Genomic DNA, 27,874 nt, shown 5'->3' with positions numbered 1-27,874 from the left:
CCAGGCTGGCCTTGAACTCAAAGAGATCCGCCTGCCTCTGCCTCCCAAGTGTTGGGATTAGAGGCATGCGCCACCAAAAACTCATTCAATTTTATATCTTACAGGGTTTATACTGAGCTCAATATTATATAACTGTATTAATTCAACTGTGAACCTAAAAATTTACAGCCACTTTTGAAAGAGATGTATCCTTGCTCTGGAAATTGTTACTGAATATGTTAAAGCTTTAATGAAATGCTTCTTCTAATCATGTGGTTATTAAATAAAAATAAATAAATAAGAAAGAAAGAAAAAGGGCAAGATTAATGACATTTACATTGTTTCAATCACTTCGTGTTGGTTGCGACTGTTATCAAAGGATAAGAACAGAAGCTTCCCAAAATGCAAATTTTTAGCAATTTATCAAATCATAAGGCTTCAAAGTACATACAGTACTTTCTCAGCTGGATAAATAACACATTTTAGATAAACTAGCTTCTTTTACAGATTTTGAAAGTAATCTTATTAAACTAAAGTCACCAGGATCTACAGTTTATAATTAATACATCTTCAAAATAATTGAAAAGAAGTCATTGGCAGTGAAAGAGTTACACATTTGTTCCCATTCATTTTTTCACATTTAAACAGTGCTTAGTCTCCAGAGTTCAAAGTGCCTCAGAAATTGACTGTCTTCAAAAGCAGATGGGGTAAAATACCAAAGAAAAAAAAGAGCCCAAGTCCAAGAACTACTTTGGCATAGTTTATAAAAGTAGCTGATGAATCAAAAACCAATGTTGGTGGGATCAATCGGCACAATATTTCTAGTCAATCTAGTGCACAGTTAGTAGCAATTTTCAAGAACTACATGAAGTTCTTAAGCTTTTCAAATATTTTTCTCTGAAAAAGTTTTCACTAAACATGAAAATAGAGAGCTAAGATTCAAAAGGATGAAAATAACTGAGGATGAGTCATCTCAGCTAAGCAAATGCTTCACAGGAAAGTTTAAACCTTCTTGCAGAACATTATTTTTAAACTGGACAAGATATTTCTAATTTTAAAATATAAACGTAGGACTTCCAGTTTCAGCTCTAACACATGCAGTGCTTGGATATTATCATTCCTGTCATTACAGGAATAACAACCCTAACAAACTGAAAATCAGCAAACTTTCTAAGACCTACCAGAGAACTGAGGACATAGGATGAAGGAGACCATACTATCTCAAGATGAGCAAACACACGGAATTATATCTAAGACACTTACCTGAGGAAGAATAATACACTAATAAAGAAACTTAATTATTATGACAAAGGCTAAGCAAGACAAGGTTGCCAGTGAGAACTCCGCAGGGAACTGATAGAAGAGACCTTGCCACTCTTGCAGTTTTGCCTCCAAGAACTTCAACAGGTTCTGACTCTGAAATATCCTCCCCTTTGTAGAGAAGTAGCCGCTCTGAAATTTTCCCAGGAGTGAAGAGCCAATGAAAATTTCTTCTTTGGGATAAGGGAAGGTAACCATTTTTGAAACTCACTCAGGGGAAAAGTAACCGTTTTCAAATAAGTTCGCTCTGTAACCATGGACAACCTTGTACTTGTGACCTCCTGCCTCAACCTCCCAAATAGTTAGGAATACAAGTCTCCATGTACCATCAAGCCCAATTCAATTAAATTCTGAATGCTTTTCAACAACAAAAGCCAATTCTCTAAAACAAAATGTATCAGAAACTGGTATGTCCTGAAGAGTGGGCACTCATCAGCTCCAGTCCTTCAAGCATTCTTTCACCTAACAAACGGTAAAGAAAAAAGAAGCCCTCCCTCCCCCGCAATACTTCTGAAGGATGCAGCCAAGGACTTGTGCTCAAGGACTTGTGTCTAACTCAAGACTGACATTACAGAACACGTTCCCTTCCTCATTCTTTTCTACCATTTTAAGAGGGTTTCAGTACAGTAACACGAAGATCACCAATGAAAGCGGCACAAGACACAGTCCCTATTTAAAAGGAAATTTACAGAAAGGCAAAGACAACAGAGTAGGAAAAACAATACAAAGGCAGTAGACAAAGCTGAAGGGAATAGCAACTACACCTCTAACGTGAAAAATAGTCTAGAAAGATTGCTCAGTGGTTAAGGACACTTGCCACCAAGTCTGACAACCTTGAGTTTGAAGCCCAGAACCCACATGGTAAAAGGAGAGAGCCATCCCCTGCAAGTTGTCCTCTGACCTCCACATGTACACCCATATACATACACATACACAAAATAAATGTATAAATGTAAAAAAAAAATGTAATGGCTGAGTTCCTGGATAGCATAACATAAAAGCTTAGTATCAAGACCTATTTATTTCACTTCCTATCACCTAATAAATCATATCTAGCTTATTTATATACATGAAAAATACAAGGCATGCAAGGGCAAGAAAAATGATCTGAAAAGACAAAAGACATACCTGAATCAAATGTAGATAAGGCACATATTTGAGAATTATCACACAGAGAATTTAAAATAACTATGAATAAACCAGTGAGGTATGCCTATAATCCTAGTACTCAGAAGGCTGAGGCAGGAGGGTTGCAAGTTTAAGGGCAGCCTAGGGTGCATACATATACTGCTTCAAACAAAAACTATGATTAATATATTAAGACCTCAAATGTAAGTATATGCAGCTGTAAGGAAGAATTAAAAGAAAATGCCAGACGTTAAAACCACTATAATAAAAATGAAGAATGCCTTTAATGGACTCAGTAAATTGGACATGGCCAAGGAGAGAATCAGTAAACCTAAGAAAACTAAAATGTACAGAAAAGAAAAAATTTAAAGCAGAAAAGAATATGCAAGAATTATGTTTTTAGGATCTGTATGTGAAAAACTACATAATGCTGTTATAAAATATTCAAGATCAAAATAAATGTACAGTCTACTTATAGATTGGGAGATTTAATATGTTTAAGATGTCAATTCTTCCTAATTTTATCTAAAGAGTCAATAAAATCCTAATCAGAAGCTTAAGAAGCTATTTTGTAGACACTAACAAACTGATTTTTAAAATTATATGGTGGGCCAGGCATGATGATGCTCTAATTCCCAGCACTCAAGAAGCAGAGGCAGGCAGATTTCTGTGAGTTCCAGGTCACCCTGGTCCACATAGCAAGTTCCAGGCCAGCCAGGACTACATAGTGAGATCCTATCTCAAAAGAAAAAGGAAACTTACATGGAAAATCTGGAAATCCAGAATATCTAACCTCATACTAAAAAAACAAAGCCAGAGGACTGACTTTAAGTCTTATTATAAAGTTACAGCAATCTGCTGGGCATGGTTTCACAAGCCTTTAATCCTAGCCCTTGGGAGGCAGAGACAGAGGCAGGCAGATCTCTGTGAGTTCAAGGTCAGCCTGGTCTACATAGTGAGTTCCAGGCCAGCTGGGGCTACAGGGAGACCCTGTCTTTAAAAAAATATATATTACAGCAATCAAAACAGCATGGTTTTGGTGAAAAATGGACATACAGATCAATGGAACAGAAAAAAGTCCAAAACATATTCACCAGCAAAACAGGCAACTGATCTCTGACAAAGATGCAGACTCAATCCAATGGAAAGAAAATAGGTTTTCTTCAACAAATGGTGTTAGTAGGGCATATGTAAAAGAAAGAGTCTAGATAGGGATCTTACAACCTCCACAACAATTCAAAGTACATCAGAAAACTAAATGTAAAAGGCAAAATTATAAATATTCATGTGATGGTTAAAACTGTCTGTCGATTTGACAGGATCTAGAATCATCATGGATACAAATCTCTGGGCACATCTCTGGGGGATTTTCTAGGGATTTTCTAGGCTCTATTAAGTGAGGAAAGATCCACCCTATATGTGGGTAGTACCATTCCATGGGCTAGGGTCCTGGAGAAAGTAAGCTGAGCACCAGCATTCATCTTCTTTATGCTTCCTGACTACAGATGCAAGATGATCAGCTGCCTCAAGCTCTTGTCATCGTGTCTTCCCTGACATGATGAGCTGTATTCTCAGTTATGAGCCAAAATAAATCCTTCCTTAGGTTGTTTGTGTCAGGTACTTGTTACAGCAACCAGAAAAGTGACTAATAAACTTTCAGAACATAACCTAAATATCTAGGTGACCTTGAGTTTGGCAGTCAGTTTTCAGATACAATACCAAAAGGATTAATCATGAAAGAATAAAAAAAGCTAAATTAGACTTCATTAAAATAAAAAAAAATCCTTTCCTCTTCCAAATACACAAGAATGAAAAAATGAGTCATAGAATAGGAATATGTGGAAAACACATATAAAGAGCATGTTATAGCAGGGCATGGTGGTGCAAGCCTTTAATCTCAGCATTAAGGAGGCAGAGGCAGGTGGATCTCTGTGAGATTAAGGCCAATCTGGTCTACATAGTGAGTTCCAGGCCAGCTGTGGCTATCGGGAGACGCTGTCTCAAAAACCAAAATAAGTGTGTTACCCCCTAAAAATTCTAGGCTCAGTACCTCCACTGAAATAACAACTATGCTACCAAAAGTATAAGTATAAGAACCCAACTTTCCTAAAACTATGCAACCATTCAAAACAGGAAGAGCTGGTTTTGATAAGAAAGCCCTGAGGGGTTTCTTTTCTTCTTTTTTTTAAACTGTCCGCTTACCTTCCCCAACCACCATATCTATAGTAGATGGAGAGAACAGAAACTGATGGCAGCTTCCTCAGTCTAATAAAAAGGCTTAAAAAAGGATATTGTTATGTTATTCAGACTTAAAAGATCCTCCAACCTCCACCTCCAAAGTAGTTGGGCCTTGATTATATTGGACCACAGCATGCACCACCACACCTGCTTAAGAGTATTTTTGAACACTCAAAGCTAACATCATGCACTGAAATGGTAATGATAACTGAAAGCTTTCTACTGAAGGTCAAGAAGAAGACAAGACCATTACTTCAGTCACTTCAACATTATACTTGAAGTTTTACCTAGAGAAACTAGGCAAGACAAAGAAATAAAGGGTGTCCAACTTGGAAATGAGTAAGTAATATTATCCTTTCAGAAATGACATCTTTCATATAGAAAATCTTAAAGAACCCACAAAAACAAAACTTAACAAAATTATCAGAGCAAATAAAGTGAACAAAATTGCAGAAAACAAGGTCAAAACACAAAAGCCAGTAAGCCTCAAAGTGCTAAACATGTAGTTATATGGCCCAGGAATTGTACTCCTAGGTATATATATACCCAAAGTACTGAGAAAACGTACACAACATTCTTGTGTAAGAAAATTCACAGCAGATTTCTTATTAGCCAAAAATGGAAACTAAGTGTCCACCAGTAGATGAATGAACAAGCAAAATGTGATGGATATGTGATACATATATACATTGGAATGCTACAGAAATGAAGTTCTTGTATGTTTAACAACATGGATGAAAACATGGTAAGTGGAGGAAGCCAAATACATGAAAAATTACAGAAACAGAAAGTAAATTCAAGTTACTAAATTCTGGGGTAGCGTAGCAGAAATTTGTTATTGCTTAATTAGTACAGAGTTTCTATTTAAGGTAATGAACTTTGTTGAAAATAGTGACAGTGTTTACCTATCACTGTAAATGCAATTAATGCAATTAAACTGTACACTCAAAGTTAAAACAAGAAATTTTATGTTGTAAATCTTTCATCACAATTGAAAACAGGAGTATTGCTATATACTACCAACAAACAATCCAAAAAGGAAATTAAGAGAGCAATTTCACTTATAAAAGCATGCAAATAAATAAAATACCCATGAATAAATTTGACCAGAGGGAATGAAACAATAGCATGATGGAAACTACAAAGCTAAAAATGCTAAAGAGAAGTTAAAGAAGATCTAACTGAATTGAAAGCCCTGTGTTCAAATTCAACTAATTCAAGGATTAGTAGAATGTATAGTTAAAATACCATTATACAAAGCAAGCAACACTCTATCTATGCAATTCCTATCACAATTCCAATGGCTTCACCCTCACTCCAGGAATGGAAAAGCTGATCTTAAAACACAAGAGGCCTCAATATCTGAAACAGCATTGAAAAAGAACAAAGTTGGAGGACTCATATGGCCTGATTTCAAAACTTATTACATAGTTATTATAATAAAGGCATTTTGGTATTGACATGAAGATAGGTACAAGGCCCAATGGATAAAAATTAAGGATTCAGAAATAAACTCACACACCTATGGCAAAGTGATTTTCAATAAAGGTACCAATATAAGTAAATAGTAGAAAGAATTGCCTAGTCAGCAAAAGGTGCCAGGACAATTGTTTACTCACATATAAAAGAACAAAAATAAGAGTCAGATGTGGTGGCTCATTACCATAATCACAACACTTGGGATGTGGAAGCAGGAGGATCAGGAGTTTAAGGTCATCTTTGGCTACATGTTGAATTTGAGGCCAACTCTGGACTACTTGAGACCTAGTCTCAAAAAAATCCCAAAAGTAACAACTGGGAATTTGCCTCAGCCAGCAAATGTCTGCAGCACAAGCATAAGGACCTGAGTTCAGATCTCCAGCACCTACATAAAAAGCCAGACATGACTGCATACACCTATAATCCTAGCACACCTATACACAAGAATGGGGGTTGGGGATCTCTGGAGCTTGCTAGCCAGACAACAGATGAGTGTCAAGTGCAGTAACAGACTCTGCCTCAAAAAATAAGGTGGGTAATAATAGAGGAAGGCACCAACATTGACCTCTGATTTCCATAAGCAATGTGCACACACCAACACACACACTACACACACACACACACACACACACACACCCCACACACGCACACACACAAAGAATGAAAATAACACTGGACCTCTATATCACACAATAGAAAAGTCATGCAAATATTAACTCCAAATAGATCAATGATCCAATAAATATAAAGGCTAAAATTTAGGCTGGTGAGATGGCTCAGTGGTTAAGAGCACTGGCTGCTCTTGGAGAAGACTTGGGTTCAGTTCCCAGAACCTACATGGCAGCTAACAACCATCTGTGGTTCTAGTTCCAGGAGATCCAACATCCTCTTCTGGCTTTTGTGGGCACTGCACACACATTGTGAACTTACATATATGCAGGCAAAAGATACTCATACAAATAAAATAAAAATAAACAAAAATTAAAGCTAAAATTATACTATTAAATATATATAGAGAGAGAGAGAGACAGAGACAGAGACAGAGAGAAACATAAACTTTCATAGCCTTAGATTTCACAATGTTTTCAAAAACACAAGCAACAAAAGAAAAATAATTTGGACTTCATCAAAATTAAACAGTTGTGTATTCAAAGACATTAACAAGAATGTGAAAGCCGGGCATGATGGCATATCCTGTAGTCCCAGCACTTGGGAGACAGAGGCAGGCAGATCTCTGTGAGTTCAAGGCCAGCCTGGTCTACATAGTGAGTTCCAGGACAGCTGGGGCTACAGGGAGACCTTGCTTAAAAAAGACAAAAAAAAAAAAGAATGTGAAAAGGTCACCTACAGAAAAAGAAAATACTTTCAAACCACATACCTGATTGGAAACTTGAATTCAAACTCAACAAAAGACAGTTGAATTTAAAAATGAGCAAAAGAGTTGAACAGACAATTCTCTAAGTAAAATATACAAGCAAGTGTATAGATGGTTTAGTAATTAAGAGCACTTGCATTGCAATCTAAAGACCAGAGTTTGGATCTTGACAAGCAAATAAAGCAGGTGATCCTGCGAAAGCCTGTAACCCCAGCTCTGAGGGGGAAAAAACAGGAGGATCCCTGGCGTTTGCTGGCTTCCAGTCTAGCCAAGACACAAATCCCAGGTTTAGAGAGAAACCCTGCCTCAAAGGAATAGGCAGAGAGTGAACCAGGACACCTGATGCTTTCTTCAGGTCTCTGAGCACACACAGGCACATAAAACATGCATATATACTCATACAGACATACAAATAAATATAAGTAAATCTTTCTATTCAAAGATATACAAATACCCAGTGAGTTCATGAAAAGATGTTCAACATCACCATTCATTACTGAAATGCAAATCAAAACAACAATGAAATACCACTTTCCATCCACAAGGATTGCTACAATTTTTTTTTAAGGAAATAAAGTGAGGGTGTGGAAAAACTGAAATCTGCATACATTAATGAAGGGAATATAAATGTTGCTATGGAAACCATTTGGGAAGTTCCTCAAAAAAGTTAAACATAGAATTCACATATGACAGCTTTTCCATTCCTAGGCATACACTTTATAGAACTGAAAACAGAGACTCAAACACTTGTATATGAATATTTATAGCAGCACTATTCACAATAGTTAATAGGTAGAAACAACCACAGGTTCATCCTCCAAGAATGAATACATAAAACATGATATACCCAAGTAATGTAAGAGAATGTATTTCAAATACAATAATGAATGGTATACTGATACATGCGAAAATGTGGATGAACCTCAAAAACATTACACCAAGGAAGTAAAACTCCCAAAGGTCACATGTCATATGATTTCACACATAGCACACATTCAGAATACCTAAACCCATAGATACAGAAAGCAAATCCAGGTACCAGGAGGAGGGAGTGGTAAAAAGGGGGAGTGTGCACTTCATATGGAGTTTTATTTTGGGGTGACAAAAGTACTTTGGAAACCAAAGAGTTCCAAAAGGGGGAGGTTGCACAACACTGTGCATATACTAAATGTCACTGAACTGTGCATTTGAAATGGTTGATTATGTAATATGTATTTTACATTAATGAGGGAGGGAGGCCTAAAATGTAGCTTAATTCCTAACCTTACCAATTATTAACTTGAATGGTCTTTAGGAAGTTAACCTATTTAAGCATCCCACATAAAACTTACAGTTATGAAGTAAAGCAGCTAACCTAATACATGGACGAGAGACTTTAGACAGAAGCTATTGTAATTTCTTTATAATATATTTAGGCCTACTTGAATCATATTAGGAAGACATCTTTAATTGTTTTGCTCCAAACAATTTTATTATTCATATTGTGAGAATGTCCTCCTCTGAAACTAAACATTGTTTCTACAGTTTTCAGGAAGATTTCTTTGGTCTTTGTCTTCATCTTTGGACAGAAAGACAACGATTCAGGCAGTGACGGGAAAAAGCATGAATAGACTGTACATTTCTCTATATGTCCAGTGCTCAGAAAATTTTACTTCTCTGACAGTTAACATCTGAAAGAAGTAACTCATACAAAACTTTTCATGCAAGCATTTAAAGAATTTACCCAAGTCCAAATAAAGGAAAAGTAATTTTCAGTGGAAATTTCTTTCCTTATTAACTCTAATTCCTTAGGTTCCAAGAAACAAATTGAGATTGTTAGTTTACTGAGACTACTGCGCTATTCCAACCATAACTTCCTAGTTAGGGTTTGATTAACAACCGAGGTTAGCAAATTTCTCTGTAAAAGTGAGATAATAGGTGTACTGGTTAGCTTCAATTGTATACTTGACACACCTGAGAAGAAGAAACCTCAACTGAGGAGGAATGGCCTCCATCAGACTGGCCTATGGGCCTGTCTTTTGGCATTTTCTGGATTGCTGGTTGATGTAGGAGGGCCCAGCCCACAGAGAGCAGTGCCATTCCTTGGCAGGTAGCCCTGGGTTGTATAAGAAAAGTAGCTGAGCAAGCCAGGAGGAGCAGGCCGGTAAGTAGTGTTCCTCCGTGATCTGTCCTCCCTCCAGGTTCCTACCCTGACTTTCCTTGATACTCCACAGTGTGTTAGAAGCCAAATAAACCCTTTCCTCCCCAAATTGTTTTTGTCCAAAGTGTTTTATTAAGCAAGAGAAAGTAACCAGGACAATAAATCTTTTAGGCTCTAGGTATCATATTTTGTAATTACTCAGCTCTTACTTTATCACAAAACTACTTGTAGAAAATGTATTCATGAACTCTGTTCCAACAAATCTGTATTTAAAAAATAGATCGTAGGACTGATGTAGTCAATAGACAGTAATTTGTAAACCCCAGCTCTACACTATCAGGGTAGTTTCTCGTACCCATCCTAATATGGTTGTCTTAAACTTAGAGGAAACGACCAGGGCCTGTTCTACCCATCATTACTGCAAGGATTCTAGGCCCTGGGAGTTTGTAAACAAAGGTTCTTAGGACTCTGTTCTCACTCAGGATGTCATCAGATAATGGTGATGCTTCCCAATTCTATTCTCATCTTTTTGGCAGCTGCCTTAAGGAGTTTTGGGAAATATTCTTACTTCCCAAGCTTTTATTACTGACGTGAGTTTTTCCTAAGCAGGCTTCAGTGGAGCACATAAGAGGAAAAAAGGTTTCACACAATCCTTTCAACTACCATTTTCTTTAAGGTGCTTTCAGATTTATCTTCCCCAGAGTATATTTTAAGCTTCCGGAAAACAGAAAAAGATGACCACATATTTGTCAGTTTATCGATGCTAGACTAGATTCCTCAAAAGAATTACTTCACATTGAATTCAGAAGAGCAAGTACCAAGTTAAGTGCCTAATATCTGTCAGCACTCAATATATTTTTTTCTTAAGCAGGTATTTGTTAAATTTTGCCTTTTAATATCATGCCTAGAACATAGTACTTGAAGTACAAAAAGTAGATTTAAAAAAAATTGGGTCAGTGAAATGGCTCAGCAAATAAAGGCACTCACCAAGCAAACCTGGCAACTTGAGTTCAATTCTCAAAACCTACACAAAGGTGGAAGGAGAAAACTGACTCCAGAAAGTTGTCCTCTGATCTTTAGACAGAGACACATACAGAATGATTTTTTTTTCCTAAATGAAAATGCTTTAACATAAGAAAGAAAATTTTAAATTAGGAAATACTAAAGCTCAAAAGCACTGGAGAATATGAATGACAGATACTAATTATATACATTTCAGAACTAGAAATTTTGTAGGAATGGATCACCATACACTAATTTTAGTCATTGGTTTCAACCACTGATAAAGTATACTTATTATTTAAGAGTAGCCACTAAATGGGAATTTGTTAATTAGTTCTTTTTCTTACATTATCAGTGAAAATACATTTCAAACCTGTGTAGAAAAATTATCTATACTTATTTTTATTACTGAAGTTTTGAAGAAAATTAGCTAAGGAGATTTCATAAATTACTTAATCACGGACATTTGTCAGAGATATAAAGTCACTCATCTTAGAAGGTGTTGGGGGATACTGGAGAGATGGCTCAGTGGTTCACAGCACTTGCTGCTCTTTCAGGGGACCCTGGTTAGGTTCCAGCACCTATATGGAGGCTCATAACTCAACAACCACCCATAACTCCAGTTCCATGGAATATGACCCCCTTTTCTGGCCTCCACAGGTACTGAACTAACTCATGTGGTGCACTTATCTATAGGCAAGCAAAACACTCATGCACATAAAATTAAAATTTTAATCTGAAAAAAGTTGTGAAAAGAATGTTCTTGTTTTTTAACTAATTATGCTATGATTTGCATAAGAGATTTAAAATTCAGCCTATAAATGTTCAATAAGTAATAACATTGATTTAAATAAGAGAACTGAAAAAAGCAGCAAACAGAAGGGAGGTGTTACAGAAAAATAAAACTTGATCCCTAAGGAGGGATCCAAGATGACTCCAACAATTTGAATGTGATAACCTGGAAAGGCAGCCCGGACAACACATACTGTACAGTGGGTGGAAGTGATGATTTAGAAACCAAGTCAGAAAGGATAAATGACATAAAGTCTTCAGTGTAGGCAGAGCTAGAACTGGCTACTTCTAATGACTAAAACCCAAACCAAACCAAACCGAAACAAAAAAATCTAGATGAGGATGATGAAGATTAAGATAACCAGGAAGCATACAAGGAATTCTTCTACTTCCCTAAAGAAGTCAGATTTGCCTGAAAAATGACAGACAATTGTTTATTCCTTTTATTGACAGACAACAGAAATAAGGGTAGTTTTTTCCAAATCAAAAAGACTAGTAGATGGGAGTGGTAGCTCATGCTTGGAAACCTAACATATTAGAGGCTGGGGTAAAAAGAATGACAAGTTCAAGGCCAGCCTGGGCTACATAAAGAGTTCCAGGACAGGCAATGTAATACATTGTCTCAAAAACAAACAAACAAATACTAGCAGAAACTGAAATATAAAACATAATACAAAGAAGTATGATTTTAATGAGGTTTTTTTTTTTTTTTTTTTTTTTACAGTATTTCAGACAATTAATTTGATCAGCAACAAAAAAGCCAGGTCAAGAGCAGAAACCATATGAACTAATGGTTTCACATGAATGCTTCTGTGTGGGGAGACAGAAAATCTTTTCTTCCTTATTAATGATTCCTATTATCTTTGCTCTAGACCTGAAGTCCAGTTTCACAATGCCATCTCATTAAACTCCATAACCTAAAGTAAATTAATGTCATTTAAAAGAGAATAAATTCTTAAAAATTGATTAAGATGAAAGGACACCAAATTACTTCTACCTTCGTACAATCTTTATTAAAAAGCCTAAGCTCCTCTATAATTTTAACTGACACAAATTTTACACACAAGAAGCAAGAACTCTGTTTTCATTTAAAGAAAGAGAAAAGCAATGAGAAAGAAAATAATATAACAAAACTCGTATGTTCTGATTGTTGTCTTATTTTTTATCTTTGTTTTAAATTTTAAATACACACATGAGACCTAAAACTGAAAACTTGAAGAAAAAAATTTGCTTTATATAATGTGATAAGAAACTTAAAAAATTTGTTTCATTTTAGTAGAAAATAACTTCATGGTTTTAGATGGCATCCATTTGTCAAAGTAAATATTTCTCCAAATAACTATAAATAAGCTGCTTATAAGCCCAGTGTAATGGCGTATGCCTTTAATCTCAGCACTCAGGAGGTAGAGGCAGGTAGATCTCTGTGAGATTGAGTCCAGCCTGGTCTACATAGCAAGTTAGGGTTGACAGATCTCTATGAGATTGAGGCCGGCTTGGTCTACACAGTGAGTTCCAGGCCAGCTGGGTCTACAAGGAAACCAAGTCTCTAAACAAACAAACAAAAACAAACACATAAACATCCTCTAATTGGTCATTTGCTTTTCCTCAAATATCTCAATATTGTTTGCTGGTTGTTGTTGTTGTTGTTTTTTAATGAACTAAATCTTTTTTTTTTTTTTTTTTGGTCAAAAAGCAAAATCTGAAAAGCAAAAGGAATCATTGTATGTGCTTCTGCCATGTAATACTTCATACCTGAAGCCCAGCTCTGTGAGGATAAAACAGAGGATTACTACAACTTTGAAGCCAGCCTGAGCTACATAGTGTGGGCTACAGTATGAGGTACTATTTCAAAAAAATTTGTATTCTTATTAACAGTGAAGTTTGGTCAGGCAAGTTATCTCAAGCCTATAATTCCAGAACTCAGGTAGCTGAGGCAGGAGAACCAAGGCTAGCCTGGGCTTTTTAGTGAGTTACCCCTCCCCAGTCTCAAACAACAATACATACATACATACATACATACATACATACATACATATATACATAAATGAATAAATAAAGCCTTATAACAAAAGGTAAATTTTGACAATTAAAAGTAACAAACATCCAAGACTCTCAGCAGAAAAACAGGTATTTGTGACTAGTGAATATTTAATCAAGTCTACACTGCCTAGTATTCACAATCTCAATTTCTCAACACTTAAAGAGGAAAATTGCACATTTCAGATTTTCTATCTACCCTCTTTTTTTTATATCTTATGTTCTGACATTTAGTAAACCATTTCACTTAGAAGTTATTTAACAAAGACCTCATTAAATAAAATGGATTTGCTGATCTCTCAATCCTCATCATCATAGGTCCTCCTATGGATTTTAGGCTACTGATGAATACCATCTTTCAAGACCTCTCTTCCTTTTAGGAAGTTTACCTACCTCTCCTTTAGACTCACCAACTTAAAAAGCCCTTTCACTCAGCTCGGTATTCCCTCGTGGAAATTTCTATCATTTCAAAACTCTCATTCATGTTACTCTCAGATTAGCTAATTCTGGAAGCAGAGCAAAGCTTGGTTCTACCACTTCTCAGATACATGATCTTGGCTTTCTTACACAGCCCATTTATTATTGATACCTCATCTGTAAAATAAAAACAGAACTGCTGTGGAGACTGAAACATTTATAGAGTGCCAATGCTATGTATGTGACAATGCTCAATATGTGCTGTTTATTATTATTGGCCTTATTTTATTGCCATTTTTACTCTTTATCATTAAAATTAAACTCATTATTTCTTCCATTTTCATACATCTTTTGTACAAGTTTTGTGGTAAGATAAACAACACCAATGCTTTTTCAGCTTACAATATTCAAATTCTTGGGATTACCTTGGATTCCTTTGTTTGGAACAAGCCTCTGTTATTCCATAACAGCTCTAATATTGTGTCTTTTTTGTTCTCTGATCTAAGTCAATACTACTTCTTATTCAGCACTTACAGGGTGTCCTACAACACTAAGTCGTTCATGGCATTCTTTCTCAAGAGCATTACTAATTCAAAAAGAAAATTCTCATAGGTCAAGGCAGCCACAGGAAAAGAACCAAATGGAACCTATCCTAGGCCCCAATGAGCAGTACCCTCCAATCTGTGTACAACTTCTAACATGCCCCCTCTGGTGGTGTTAAACCAGGGCCTTGTGCATGCTGGACAAGTACTACACCACTGAGCTTCATCTCCAGTCCTGGATCTCCCTATTCTGACCTCACTCTATTGACCTTACTTTGTAAGCATGACCTTTTGGACTTCTCTTAAAAAAGAGTGTCCTGTAAAATATGCTACCCTTTCACATAGGCCTAAAAGCTTGCCCTAGCATGCACAAGGCCCAGGTTTTATCCCCTGCACAGAGAAAAAGAGGGAGAAAAATCATGTACATACAAAAAAAAAAAAAAAAAAAAAAAAAAAAAAAAAAAAAAACAAAATTATTTAAGTGGGGGAAAAGGCCACAAAAAAAAAAAAAAAAAAAAAAAAAAAAGAAAAGAAAAGAAAATCACCAATGTATCTATGTGGGGTAAAGGTCCAAAACAGAATATCTTGCAAATGAGTAGTCACAAGGCATTATAAACAGAAGCTTAGTAGTTATTGCTAAGGTTTCTCATATATATGTCAATGTATACATATAACAGAGCTGTCAAAAAGGCACAAGCTATATTTTAAAGGGCAACATTTCTACATTTCTTTTCTTTCTTTATCTTAGGGGTCTTTTTGAGACAGGGTCTCCCTGTAGCTCCAGCTGGCCTGCAACTTGCTATGTACACCAGACTGACCTTCAACTCACAGAGATCCACTTGCCTCTGCCTCCCAAAGGCGTGTGCCACCATGCCTGGCTGCAACATTTATTTCAGTAAGTTAAGAAATATAATCTTGGGCTAGCAAGACATTTCAGCAGGTAAAGGCATGGTCATCAAGTCTGTCAACCTGAATTCAGTCCCCAGAATCCATACACTGGAAGGACAAAACCAACTCTGTATTCTGACTTCCACATGCACACCATGGTAAGTGGCACCCATACACAAACACCACACCACACAACCCAAACGAACAAATAAATAAGTGTAAAATATGTAAATAAAAGTATAGTCTTTGGCCTGAAATAGCCCATCATACTATGTTCACAAAGACATGATATACTATGTTTATAAATCTGACCTCTATGCTCTTAACAGTATATAGATTAAAAGTGACTTTATATTTGCTCAGTGACTTATTTAATAATACATATACCCACATCTAACTTTTTAATAACAACAACAACCTATGCTTCAGAAACAGACCTATGTATAAGTTATCATAAAGACCTAATATATACATTTTTAGTATTTTACTAAAATGTTTAAGATATGTAACTATATTGGCACAATTACTTTGTGTATAATGAACACAACAAAATGGGTGATATGTACATTTCCATATAATACAAATCCACAGTAATCTATTCATTTGATCCTAAAGCATAAATCCTACAAGAAGCATCAAATTCTCTATTTCTGCATAATGGAACATACATCTGAAAGTTTGATTTTAGCAGGGAAAAGGATATACTATAACAAGTCAAATGACTAAACAGCTGCAGATGCTAAAAAGAGTTTCATATTATTCTGAGTTAGGTACTAATTTATGCTTTAAAATTTCCATCCTGTGACATCTTTTTAGATGCATGAAAGGAAAAAGCAAGAATACTTTTAATGGTGGTCTGAGACTCTCATTTAATGAACAATGAGAAAAGCAATTTTAGATGCAAGCCCAGGCTGGTTGGCCTTGAACTCCTGATCCTCTAGCCTCTAGCTCCCAAGTGCTGAGATTAAAAGTGTACCATCACACCCAGCAATATTTTATTTCATTTTCAGTAACATCATGTTCTTTTTTAAAAAATAATTTATTGAGAATTTCATACATGCACATAAGGTGTTTGGATCAAATCCATGCCCACTCTCTCCCCTCCAACTCCTCCCATATCTCCTCATCACTTTTTTTCTGATAACTTCATGTAGTGTTTCTTCTTTTTTTAATGGGGCTTTTTACTACTCTAACATTCCCCCCTCTGAAGAGGTAACCCTAAAATCTTTTAATGATTAAATAAGAGCTCCCAAATACTTTTGACATTTTTGGCCTTAGGATGGAGGATGTTGCTAAGAGGCCCAACCTCACATTCTTTTATTAAGTGTCTATTCTTTAATCTTTTCAGACAGACCATAAGCCAAATTTAGGGTAAGAAGGTTATGATTTATTCATCCTTGTAACCCTAAATGCCCTATACATAAATGTGTGATAGTTTGATTGAGAATGTCCCCCATAGGCTCCAAGTGTTGGGACATTCAGTCCCTAGTTGGTGGAGCTATTTTGGGAGGTCTGGGAAGGTGTGGCTATCCTGGAGGAAGCAGGTCACTGGGGGCAGGCTTAGAGAGTTCTTAAGCTTTGCCAGATCTTGAGTTGCTCTCTTGCGTCCTGTGCCTGCTTGAAGATGTGAGCCCTCTGCTTTCTGCTCCTCTTCCAGCCACCTCCTGCCACCATGCCTCCCCGTCATGAAGGACTGTAATTCCCCTGAAACCATAAGCTCAAATAAATGTTTCCTTCTATAAGTTGCTTTTGTCAGTGTTTCTATCACAGCAATAGAAAAGTAACTAATACAGATAGCCACTAGGAATCAAGAATTCACATTCAGAATTGTTTTTCCAAGAGCAGAAGATAACCACTCCCAATCCACTTTCCTTCAGGTCTATCTTGCTGGTACTAAATATTATGAAAACCAAGTATATGTTAACAACAGTATCTTAGCAAATAAGTAAATGGAAAGACAAAAGCAATATATGCGGGCCAGGGGTATAGCTCAGCTGGTAGAGGGCTTGCCTACCATAGATTAAGACCCGGGTTCAATCAACAGCACAAGGAAATGGGCCATGTGGCATACCTGTAAATCCTAGCACTTAGGAGGTGGAAACAGAAGGATGAGGAGGTGATTCTCAGCTACACAGAGAATTTAAGACCAGCCTGAGTACATGAAATCCTCTCTCAAAAACAAAATAAAACAAAAGATCAAAAGATAGAGAAGGGGGAACAGGTCAAAGAGTGACAAAGATCAGGAGAAAATATCTGAACTACTTGAAATGTATAGAAATATATATAAGATATACACTGCATAAACTGGGCATGGTGGCACACACCTGTAATTTCAACACTTTGGAGGCAGAGGAAGGATGATCAGAAGTTCAAGGTCATTCTTGGCTACACAAAGAGTTTGAGGCCAACCTGGGATACCTGAGGGTGTGTCTCAAATGAGAATAATAAATAATTTTTAAGAAACCAAACTAACCACTAAGAACTGAAGTTCCCATTTGCAGTAGTATACAAAAAAGCCATAGCATAAAGACAGGTATTATGTTCACAAAAGCGTCAAATTTAACTTGGAAACTAACAACCTATTTTTCACAAGTAATATCCACCCAGGAATTCTTTTTTTTAAGCTTTAGACATGTAACTCAAGGCAACTCATTAAAAGAAAAACATTTCATTAGGGAGCTTTCCATTTGTTTAATTTCAAACTGCAGTGATATTTCTTAATGAGATGTGCAAGGTACTAAATTTATTTTGATTGCATTTATTTTAAATTCTGAATCATCCTTAATCAAGAGAAAGTAGCATTCAAACAATTTTTGAGGATTTACTGACAAGATGTGCAGATAACTTGTCAACATAAAAATAATTCAAACATCCAAACTCAAGAAACAAAAAGTCATTGTATTAAAGTACATCTGTGATGCTAAACAAAAAACATACTGTCAAGGACATTTGAATTGAAAAGGTAGCAAGTATTCATAAAAAAGAAAAGCCAACATAAGAACTATCTTTATTTGTAGGTATATAAATACTATTGATAGAAGATAGATTTGAAAGTTGATATGTTTTGAGTTAAATTGCTAAACTCATCTCAGACTCAAACTGTTTATTGCTATAAAAATCACAAACCCTTAAAAACTTGGGTTTAAAATGCATGCAAAATAACACGAGGCCAAATAGTAATACTCAGACTAGATGCATCATAATAGAAAAATATTTAACCAAACGTCTAAAATTGTTTCCATTTAAATACTCATCATCTTAAATTTATAGTCTTTGAGCAAGACATGTTCACCTCTTGGCAACAGCTATGGAAATTTCAAATAACTTTTCTAAATAATTTATGATTACTATAGTAAGAAACCTATAAAAAGATTGATTGTAAGAATGATCAACTATAGCCAGTACACTATTATCCCAAATCCCAATACATACCTAAACATCTACTCCCAAACTTCAAAATCTGGGCTCAAATACATGAAGTAATCAACTGGTTCTACACGAAAAACACATAACAAAATTCCCCCTTGCTCCTCAGTACCTGAATATAAATTTAATCCACCACTGTCTTGCTTCCTTCTTTTTATCCTGTCACCTTTTCTTCTAATTACACAACTTTTCACCTCTACATAGTGACCAAAATAAAAAGCATGTGACTGCAAAAAGCTAATGATTACTTACCATGATCAAGTTTATCCCCAAAGTTGCCATTTCTGAGTTCACATATAAACTCTTTTCATTAGGAGTCATAACCATAACGATACAATTTTAATTATATGACCATATATACAAAGCACTGCATTAGTTTCAAAACAGTTTAAACATAGATTTGTTTTTCCTTGTAGAAAATCATGTACTTGCCTTGTGTCTGCATTTAAGTACAACTCCATAGGCTCCTATAATAAAAAAAGAAGGAAACAATCATAGGTCTGTACACAAAGTACAGTTCTCTATTTATATTGCTTACGAGTATTTTGCTATAATAATGCTATCTATGACAATATTCTAGAGAGATATCATAACAAGCCACATTCAAAAAGAGCATGGATTGTTCACTTTGTTTTTTGTGAACTAAGGGTATAGACAAGTCATTGCCCCCAACAAGTATTTTGAAATGTTTCTCTTTTAAAAGAAAATTTTTACTACATACATTTATACATTTGTTAATTTAAGCAAGATGAGATTCTGAGGCAGTGTGAGCTAGCTATGGTGGTGCATGCCTGAAATCCCAACTCTTTTGAGACTGACGTTTGAGGTTAGTGGGGACTACATAGTGAGTATGTACCAGGCCAACCAGGGTCACACAGCAGCAAACACAGCGTCTACCCAAATATTTTGTCTGTCCTTGTAGTCATAGACATCTTCTTCCAGAACACTTGAATAGCTTTTCTAACTGGAAAAATAGTATATACACATACTATATATAATAATAATATATATACGTGTGTGTGTGTGTGTGTGTGTGTGTGTGTGTGTGTTGGAGGTAGGGGTGTAACACATGGTAGAGTGCTTACCTCCCATGCATAAGGTCCTGGGTTCTATCCCTGGCACCCTCCCAATACCAGTCTTGGTAATCCAATTAAATGATTAGCAAGAGTTGCTACCTTTCTACCACTGAAGTTCAGCTTTATGGTATAGGCTCTGAGCACGCACACTATCTCTGATTTATTTTGACATGATCTACTCTTGTAGTTTTCATTACTTATCCTATTATAGTGGTGATAATCTTAGTTTCTTAGAGGTAGACTAAGAAGGCTTGCTGGGTTAGTACTCAGGAAACTGAGGTTAAAGTTATAAGGTGAAAAATCTAGTTAAAAGACCCCAGGCAGCTGGGTGTGGTGACACATGCCTTTAATCCCAGCATTTGGGAGGTAGAAGCAGATGGATCTCTGTGAGTTCAAGGCCAGCCTGGTCTACATAGTGAGTTCCAGGACAGTTGGGGCTACAGGGAGACCCTATCTCAAAAAGACCAAAAAAAAAAAAAGGACCCCAGACAGTCTGGCATGGTGGCTTACGCCTGTAATCCCAGCACTCAGGGGCATACACAGGTGGATCTCTGTGAGATTGAGGCCAACCTGGTCTACATAGCAAATTCCAGTCCAGCTGGGACTATAGGGAGCTACTGTCTCAAAACAAAAACAACAACAAAAAGAATCAAGACATCACGTGTGCATGATAGCGGAGCTCTGAAGAAATACTAAGAACATTTCATCTCCAAATAGGCAAAACCCACACGCAACTATGAGGAGATGGGTTTCAATGAGACCGAATTGGGAAATATGTCTCTAGCAGAGTCTACGACTCCTAAAAGTAGTTCCTTCACTTTGGTGCAGAGGGATGACAGTCATAACCAGCAGTAAGAACCATGTAACTTAACTCCACAATCACCTGGAAACATCCAATGCATGACACCTTTTCTATAAGGTGAAAATGTACCATCTAGGCTATAGGAATGTATGCTAGACAGATGCATTTCCTACCTAAAAACCACACAATAATGTCTGATTGTAACATAAACTAACAGATTCTAATTTACATAGAATGGTCTTGCAATTTTGGCTAATCTGAGTCAATATCTAAGAAGATTATCTCCATAGTTACTTAGAAAGAGGTGGTTGTGATCCAGACCAAGCCAGACCCAAGCTTTAGAACATTCCAACCTTGTTACACCCTACATGCTGATCATCTCCCTTTATTGCATAAACCTATAACTGCAATAGCTTTCAAAAATAAACTTTGGAAAAGCGGGGGGGTTTTCCAGTTATTTATTACTGTGTGTGTGGTGAGGACATGCACATATGCCACAGTGCCAGTGTGGAGGTTGGAGGACTTTATGGAGTTGTTTCTCTTTCTGCCATGGGGGTCCGAGGGTAGAATTTAGGTCACTGGGGTTGGTGGCAAGAACCTTTACCTGATAGGCTATCTCAGCAATCTGAAGAGGTAGGTTTTATAAAACAGTAGTAAGAGATTGAAAATAAATTTCATTTATATAATATCAATGAAGAAATTGAAGAGTTAACCAGTGGAGGAAGAAAGATCATTGTTTTGTATGGTTTGAACTTCAGACCTTGAAACAAGCATGTAATAACTGGACTGTAACTTAACTGTTTCAAGTTATTTGAAAAGGACTGGCCAACCTAACATTAAAATCTTGAAGAACTTTGCTGCTCATGTAAAACTTTTGAAATTTGAGTGAAATGAAATTCAAAAGAAATGAATTATGCTTTTTATCAAATCACTATCATCTTTGGTTATGAAAGCATTATATTATGCACTGCAAGGAAAGAAAAGCTAATGGCATTAAATCCACTGACAGGTATCCTGATTTAAGATGTTAAAATATAACCAAACTGTATGCCTGAAAACTTATAAACCATGGTTTGTAATTCTCAAAGAAAGAGAAATTATTTGTACATTTCTTTACCATATAGTAAGTAACATTTAGCATATACAAATCAATTTAAGTTATTTAAAATAACCTTAGATGATATAAACTATAGCAGTATCAACAAGGAAACCATGCTAGTGAAAAGAATGGTATTACAAGACAATACTTTTAAAAAATATTTTATTTATTTTTATTTTATGTGGATGAGTGTATTGCCTGCATGTATGTAAGTGCACCCGTGTTGGGCAATGCCCACAGTGAAGAAGAAGGTGTCATATCCCCTGGACTGGAGTTGTTAGCCACTATATGGGTGTTGGGCCTCAAACCCTGGTCCTCTACAAGAGCAGCCAGTACTTTTAATCACTGAGCCATCTCTCCAGCTCTACAGGACAGTATTTTAAAAACTGCTAACTATTAAACTTTAAAGTATTCTAAAATGATATTGATTTTCAATCAGAGAGTAGGACCCAAATAGTTGAAGAGGAATTTATTTTTACCATTGTATACTGAGATGCATATCTGAATTGATATGTTAAAGTAAGAGGATTTGAGTAAGTCAAGGTTTTGATGGTAGATATAATTATACATTGCTCCAAATTTCAAATGATGTGAAATTCCAACTTACCTTCACCTACAACCCCAAGGATCTCAAATTTATTCATCACATTACCAATGTTAGGAATCTTCATGAAGACAAACTCCTCTTTTGATGTAAGCCACAGAACATGGCACCAAAAAAGGAAATTCCAAGAAAGTTATGCAGTAAGCAGGGGGAAAATACGTGCAAAGGAAGAAATCCTCAATGTGTGGCAGGAACTTTCTCGCATCTGTTCTAACAGTGAAGTAGTGAATGAGTCCCTGAAAGACAAACACAATGAAACGCCATCAGTGTGAAGTTGTAATACTCAATTTATCCTACCTTTTCTTTACAATAAAAACAGAAAACAAAAAACATCCGACCTTCCTTTACTTCCCTGGGCTGCACAGCCTCTGGACGGCCTGGTGCCAGCAACCTTTCCTGGTCCCTAGGAGCCCTCTGGACCAGGTCCCGCTCTCATATCCCTTTGCTTCCTGGGCTGCACAGCCTCCAGTGTCCTGGTACCAGCACCTTCCCTGGGTAAGTCAAAGTGCACCCAGCACATCTTGACTCCCCAAGCCTCTTTCACCCTCCCAGCTCCCCACTCCAAGTCTCTCCTCCTAGGCTGGGTACAGGCCCATTTCTTGTCTTGGCACCCCAGACACCGGGGCTAACCTCTCAGCCCAGAGCCACCACTGCTTCCTGATCCTTTTGCATAGGAACCAACCCAGTTCCTGCCTGTGGGCCCCCAGGAACCCTCTAGGCTTGGTCCCACCCTCATCTCCCTTTACTTCCCTGGGTGGCACAGGCACCAGCTTCCAGAGACCAGCATGTATCCTGGATTCTTCTCCCAGGCCAGCCCAGCCCCCAAATTCTTGAGGGCAGCATCTTTCCTGGAGGGACCCATACCTTAGGAGAAAGCCTGAGAGCACCTGAGCCTCATCTCACTTGGGCCACTGTGGGAACTCCGGAAGACAAAAGCAATTAGGCCACTCCAATACAAAATCAAAAGAAAGAACCCGAAGCCTAGACCAACCAGCTTTTCATGCCCAACAAGTAAACCACAAAGGCATATAAAGTTTATAAAAAGAGGCAGATCTAAACTCAACAAAGGAAGGCTTGAGTCTCACACAAGAATCAGAAACTACGAAGGAAATTCACGTGTCAAAATCACAAAGGAAAAATAACATGAAAAAACAAAATAATAGATCCCCACCAAGTACCAATGGTCCTCTACAGGAGTACGAGAAGTCCCTAGAGATAACACAGGACATGGAACTCAAAAGAGCAATTATAAACATGATAGAAGAATTCAGTGAATTTAAAGAACACAAAAAGAAATGAAAGAACTGAAGGAAGATAGGGATAAACTTCTGAATGATTTCAGAAAAGAGTTAGAAATATTGAGAAATACTGAAGAGCACTCAGCGTGAAATGAAGGAGGAAGTGAAACACACACTAAGCCAATTAGAAAGGACAGGAGAAAGCCTCACCAATAGGATAAATGAAATGGAAAACAGAATATCAAGACTGGAAGATAAAGTGGACAAACAAGACCACTCAAGCAAAGATTATGAAAAATTTAAGAAATCACAAGAATGGAATATGCAGGAATTGTGTGACACCATAAAAAAACCAAACTTAATGAATCACAGGCATATAGGAAAGAGAAGAATCTCAAGATGTATGGAACATATCTTTAACAGGACTGTGGAAGAAAATTTCCCAAAATTAAAAAAAGACATGCCCATACAAATACAAGAAGCATATAGAACAACAAACAGACAGAACCAGAAAAGAAACTCTCCATGGCACATCAAAGTAAAAACACTAAACATTCAGAACAAAGAGACAATACTGAAAGCTGCAAAAGAAAAACAACAAATAACATATAAAGGAAAACCCATCAGGATTACAGCTGACTTCAGTGCAAACTATGAAAGCCAGAAGAGCCTGAACGAAAGTATTCCCAGCTCTAAATGACCACAGACGCCACCCCAGATTACTTTACCCAGACAAAATGTCTATATTAGTTGAAGGGGAAAGAAAAATCTTCCATGATATAAAGAGGCTGAAAGAATTCATGCCCATAAAACCAGCCCTTCAGAGAGTTCTTGAAACAATATAAAGAGCTGAAGAAAAGAACGGCTATACAAAAGGGGTGATGGAAAGAAATTCAATGAAGGTATAATTGTGGAAATGCACAGCTATCTCAAGAATGTTAACAGAAATAAAAATGCCAAGATTCAATACATATCTTTCCCTAATAACTTTAAATATCTATGGACTGAACTCCCCAGTCAAAAGATACAGACTAGTTGAATGGATTAAGAAACAAAATCTACCTTTTTCTTGTCTACAAGAAACTCATCTCACTTTCAAGGACAGGCAATACCATAAGGTGAAAGGACGGAAAAAAAAAATATACCAAGTGAATGGTACTAACAAAAAAAGAAGGCATTGCAATTCTAGTATCTGAAAAAATAGACTTTAAACTAAAACTAGTCAGAAGAGACAAAGAAGGTCATTTCATTCTGATCAAAGGAACAATAAACCAAGAAGATAATACAATCATGAACATATATTCACCAAATTCTGGTACACTCAACTTCATAAAAACAGTTCTACAGGACTGTAAGACCCAGATTAATCCCAACTCATTAATAGTAGGGGACTTCAATACCCCATATTCACCATTAGATAAGTTAACAGGACAGAGAATTAACAGAGAGACATCAGAATTAAACAATACCATATATCAAATGGACCTAAAAAGGCATCTACAGAATATTCCATGCAAGCACCAAAGAATATACTTTCTATTCAGCGACCCATGGAACCTTCTCCAAAACCGACCATGTACTGGGGCACAAAACAAGCCTCAACAAATACAAAAACACTGAAATAATCCCATGCATACAATCAGACCACAATGCAATAAAGCTTACAATCAACACCAGAAGAATCCCCAGTAACCACATGAAAACATGGAGATTAAACAACACACTCCTGAATGATGAATGGGTCAAAGGAGAAATTAAGAAAGAAATGAAAGCATTCCTGGAAACAAAAAAGGGACAATACAACACAACAAAACCTCTGGGACATACTGAAAGCAGTCCTTAGAGGGAAGTTTATAGCTCTAAGTGCCTATGTTAGAAAAATCAGAAAGATGACAAATAAATGACTTAACATTGCAACTCAAGACACTTGGAAAAAAAAACAGCAAATGAAACCCAAACCCAGCAAATAAGAAGAAATAACAAAAATCAGAGCAGAAATTAATGAAATAGAAACAGAGAAAACAATACAAAGAACGAATTGAAGAGCTGAATTTTTGAGAAGATAAACAAGATTGACAGACTGCTATCCCAGTTAACCAAAAGAAAGATAGAGCACCTCCAAATCAACAAAATCAGAGATGAAAGGGGAAACATCACAACAAACACCAAAGAGATCCAGAACATTATAAGGGAATACTTTAAAAACCAATATGCTACTAAATTTGAAAACCTGAAAGAAATGGACAGGTACCCAAAAGCAAGGGAACCACCAAAGCTAAACCAAGAAGAGATTAACAGCTTAAACAGACCCATAACACATAAGGAAACTGAAACAATACAAAAGCTCCCCCCCCAAAAAAAAAGGCCCAGGACAAGATGGATTTACAGCAGAATTCTAGCAGAAATTTAAAGAATATCTACATCCAATACTACCTAAGTTATTCAAAAAGATAGAAATGGAGGGAGAACTTCCAAATTCCTTCTATGAAGCCAGCATCACTCTAATAACAAAGCCAGGTAAAGATACAAACAAGAAAGAAAACTATAGACCCATATCTTTAACGAATATAGATGCAAAAATTTTCAACAAGATACTTACAAACTGCATACAGACACATATCAAAAAGATCATCCACCATGATCAAGTCAGTTTTATTCCAGAGATGCAGGGATGGTTCAACATACATGAGTAAACGTCATAAATCATAAATGGGCTCAAAGACAAGAACCACATGGTCATCTCAATAAATGCACAGAAGGCCTTTGACAAAATTCAACATACATTTATGATCAAAGTCCTAGAGAGAATGGACTGGAGGGAACATACCTCAAGATAGTTAAAGCCATATATAACAAGCTCACAGCCAACATCATTCTAAATGGAGAAAAACTGACTTGATCACCCACACATGGGTGTCCACTATCTCCACTTCTCTTTAACATGGTCCTTGAAACTCTTGCAAGAACAAGAAGACAAGAGCTTGAAATTAAAGGAGAAATAATTGGAAGGCAAGAGATCCAATGATCCCTTTTTGCAGATGATAGGAGATTATAGCTAAGAGATGCCAAAAATTCAACCAGAAAACTCTTAGAAATTATTAACAAGTTCAGTAAAGTGGCAGGTTACAAAATTAACCTACAAAAGTCTGCAGCCTTTCTATATACCAATAACAAGCAATCAGAGAAAGAGTACAAGGAAACACTCCCCTTCACAATAGCTGCAAACAAAATAAAATATCTGGGAAAAAACTTTATCAAAGACATTAAAGACCTCTACAAAGAAAATTTTAATTCCATAAAGAACAAGATTGAGGAAGAAATCAGAAGATGGAAGGACCTCCCATGCTCATGGATTGGAAGAATTAATATTGTGAAAATTACTATCCTACTAACAGCCATTCAGAGATTCAATGCAATGCCAATCAAAATCCCCATGACGTTTTTCACAGAATTGGAAAAAACAATCCTAAGATTCATATGGAAGCACAAAAGATCTCGGATAGCCAAATCAACCCTGAGCACTAAAAGCAATGCTGGGAGGATTACAATACCAGATATTAAACTGTATTACATAGCTATAGTCATAAAAACAACATGTTACTGGCACAAAAATAGATCTATTGATCAATGGAACAAAACTGAAGACCCAAATATGAGTACATTCAATTTCAGCCACCTGATATTTGACAATGGAGGCAAGAACATTCACTGGAGGTAAGACAGCATGTTCAGCAAATGGTGCTGGCAAAACTAGATCTCCACCTGTAGAAGAATGAAACTAAACCCCTATCTTTCACCTTGCACAAAAGTCAACTCCAAATGGATCAAAGGCCTCAATGTGAAGCCTGAAACTCTGAAACTGTTAAAACATTGGCAATAACCTAGAAGACATGGGTTTAGGAAAGGATTTTCTAAACCGGACATTAACTGCCCAGAAAACAAGGTCAAGAATCAATAAATGGGACCTCATTAAACTAAAAACTTGTGTACATCAAAAGAAGTAACCAAGGAAGTGAAGCTAAAACCCACAGAATGGGAGAAAAATCTTCAACAGTGATACATCAAACAGAGGTTTAACATCCAGAATATATAAGGAACTCAAAAAACAAAGTATGAAGAAAAGTAACCCAATAAAAAGATGGGCTAAGGGCCTGAACAGAGAGTTCTCAAAAGAAGAAGTAAAGATGGCTAAGAAGCATCTTAAAAGGTGTTCAACATCACTAGTAATTAGGGAAATGCAAATAAAAAATACTTTAAGATTTCATCTTACCCCAGTCAGACTGGCTAAGATC

At 36.5% G+C, this 27,874-nt stretch overlaps 1 protein-coding gene across 1 annotated transcript in view; it reads right to left on the bottom strand.

The window, feature by feature from the left end:
- Positions 1 to 27,874, bottom strand: part of Cdkl5 (cyclin dependent kinase like 5) — a 232,111-nt gene that overhangs the window by 114,905 nt on the left and 89,332 nt on the right. Inside the window, exons 2-3 of the mRNA XM_008835686.3 lie at positions 22,348 to 22,580; positions 19,196 to 19,230 (exon numbers count right to left, since the gene is read on the bottom strand). Of these exons, the coding sequence (XP_008833908.1) occupies positions 19,196 to 19,230; positions 22,348 to 22,411 (99 nt within the window). The 5' untranslated portion in view covers positions 22,412 to 22,580. The remainder of the gene's footprint in view (positions 1 to 19,195; positions 19,231 to 22,347; positions 22,581 to 27,874) is intronic.

The sequence above is a fragment of the Nannospalax galili genome, unplaced genomic scaffold, assembly GCF_000622305.1.
Source record: "Nannospalax galili isolate Female #2095 unplaced genomic scaffold, S.galili_v1.0 scaffold217, whole genome shotgun sequence".
Lineage (NCBI taxonomy): Eukaryota > Metazoa > Chordata > Mammalia > Rodentia > Spalacidae > Nannospalax > Nannospalax galili.
The sequence above is the reverse complement of the archived record's forward strand: the minus strand, read 5'-3'. Positions and strand labels throughout refer to the sequence as shown.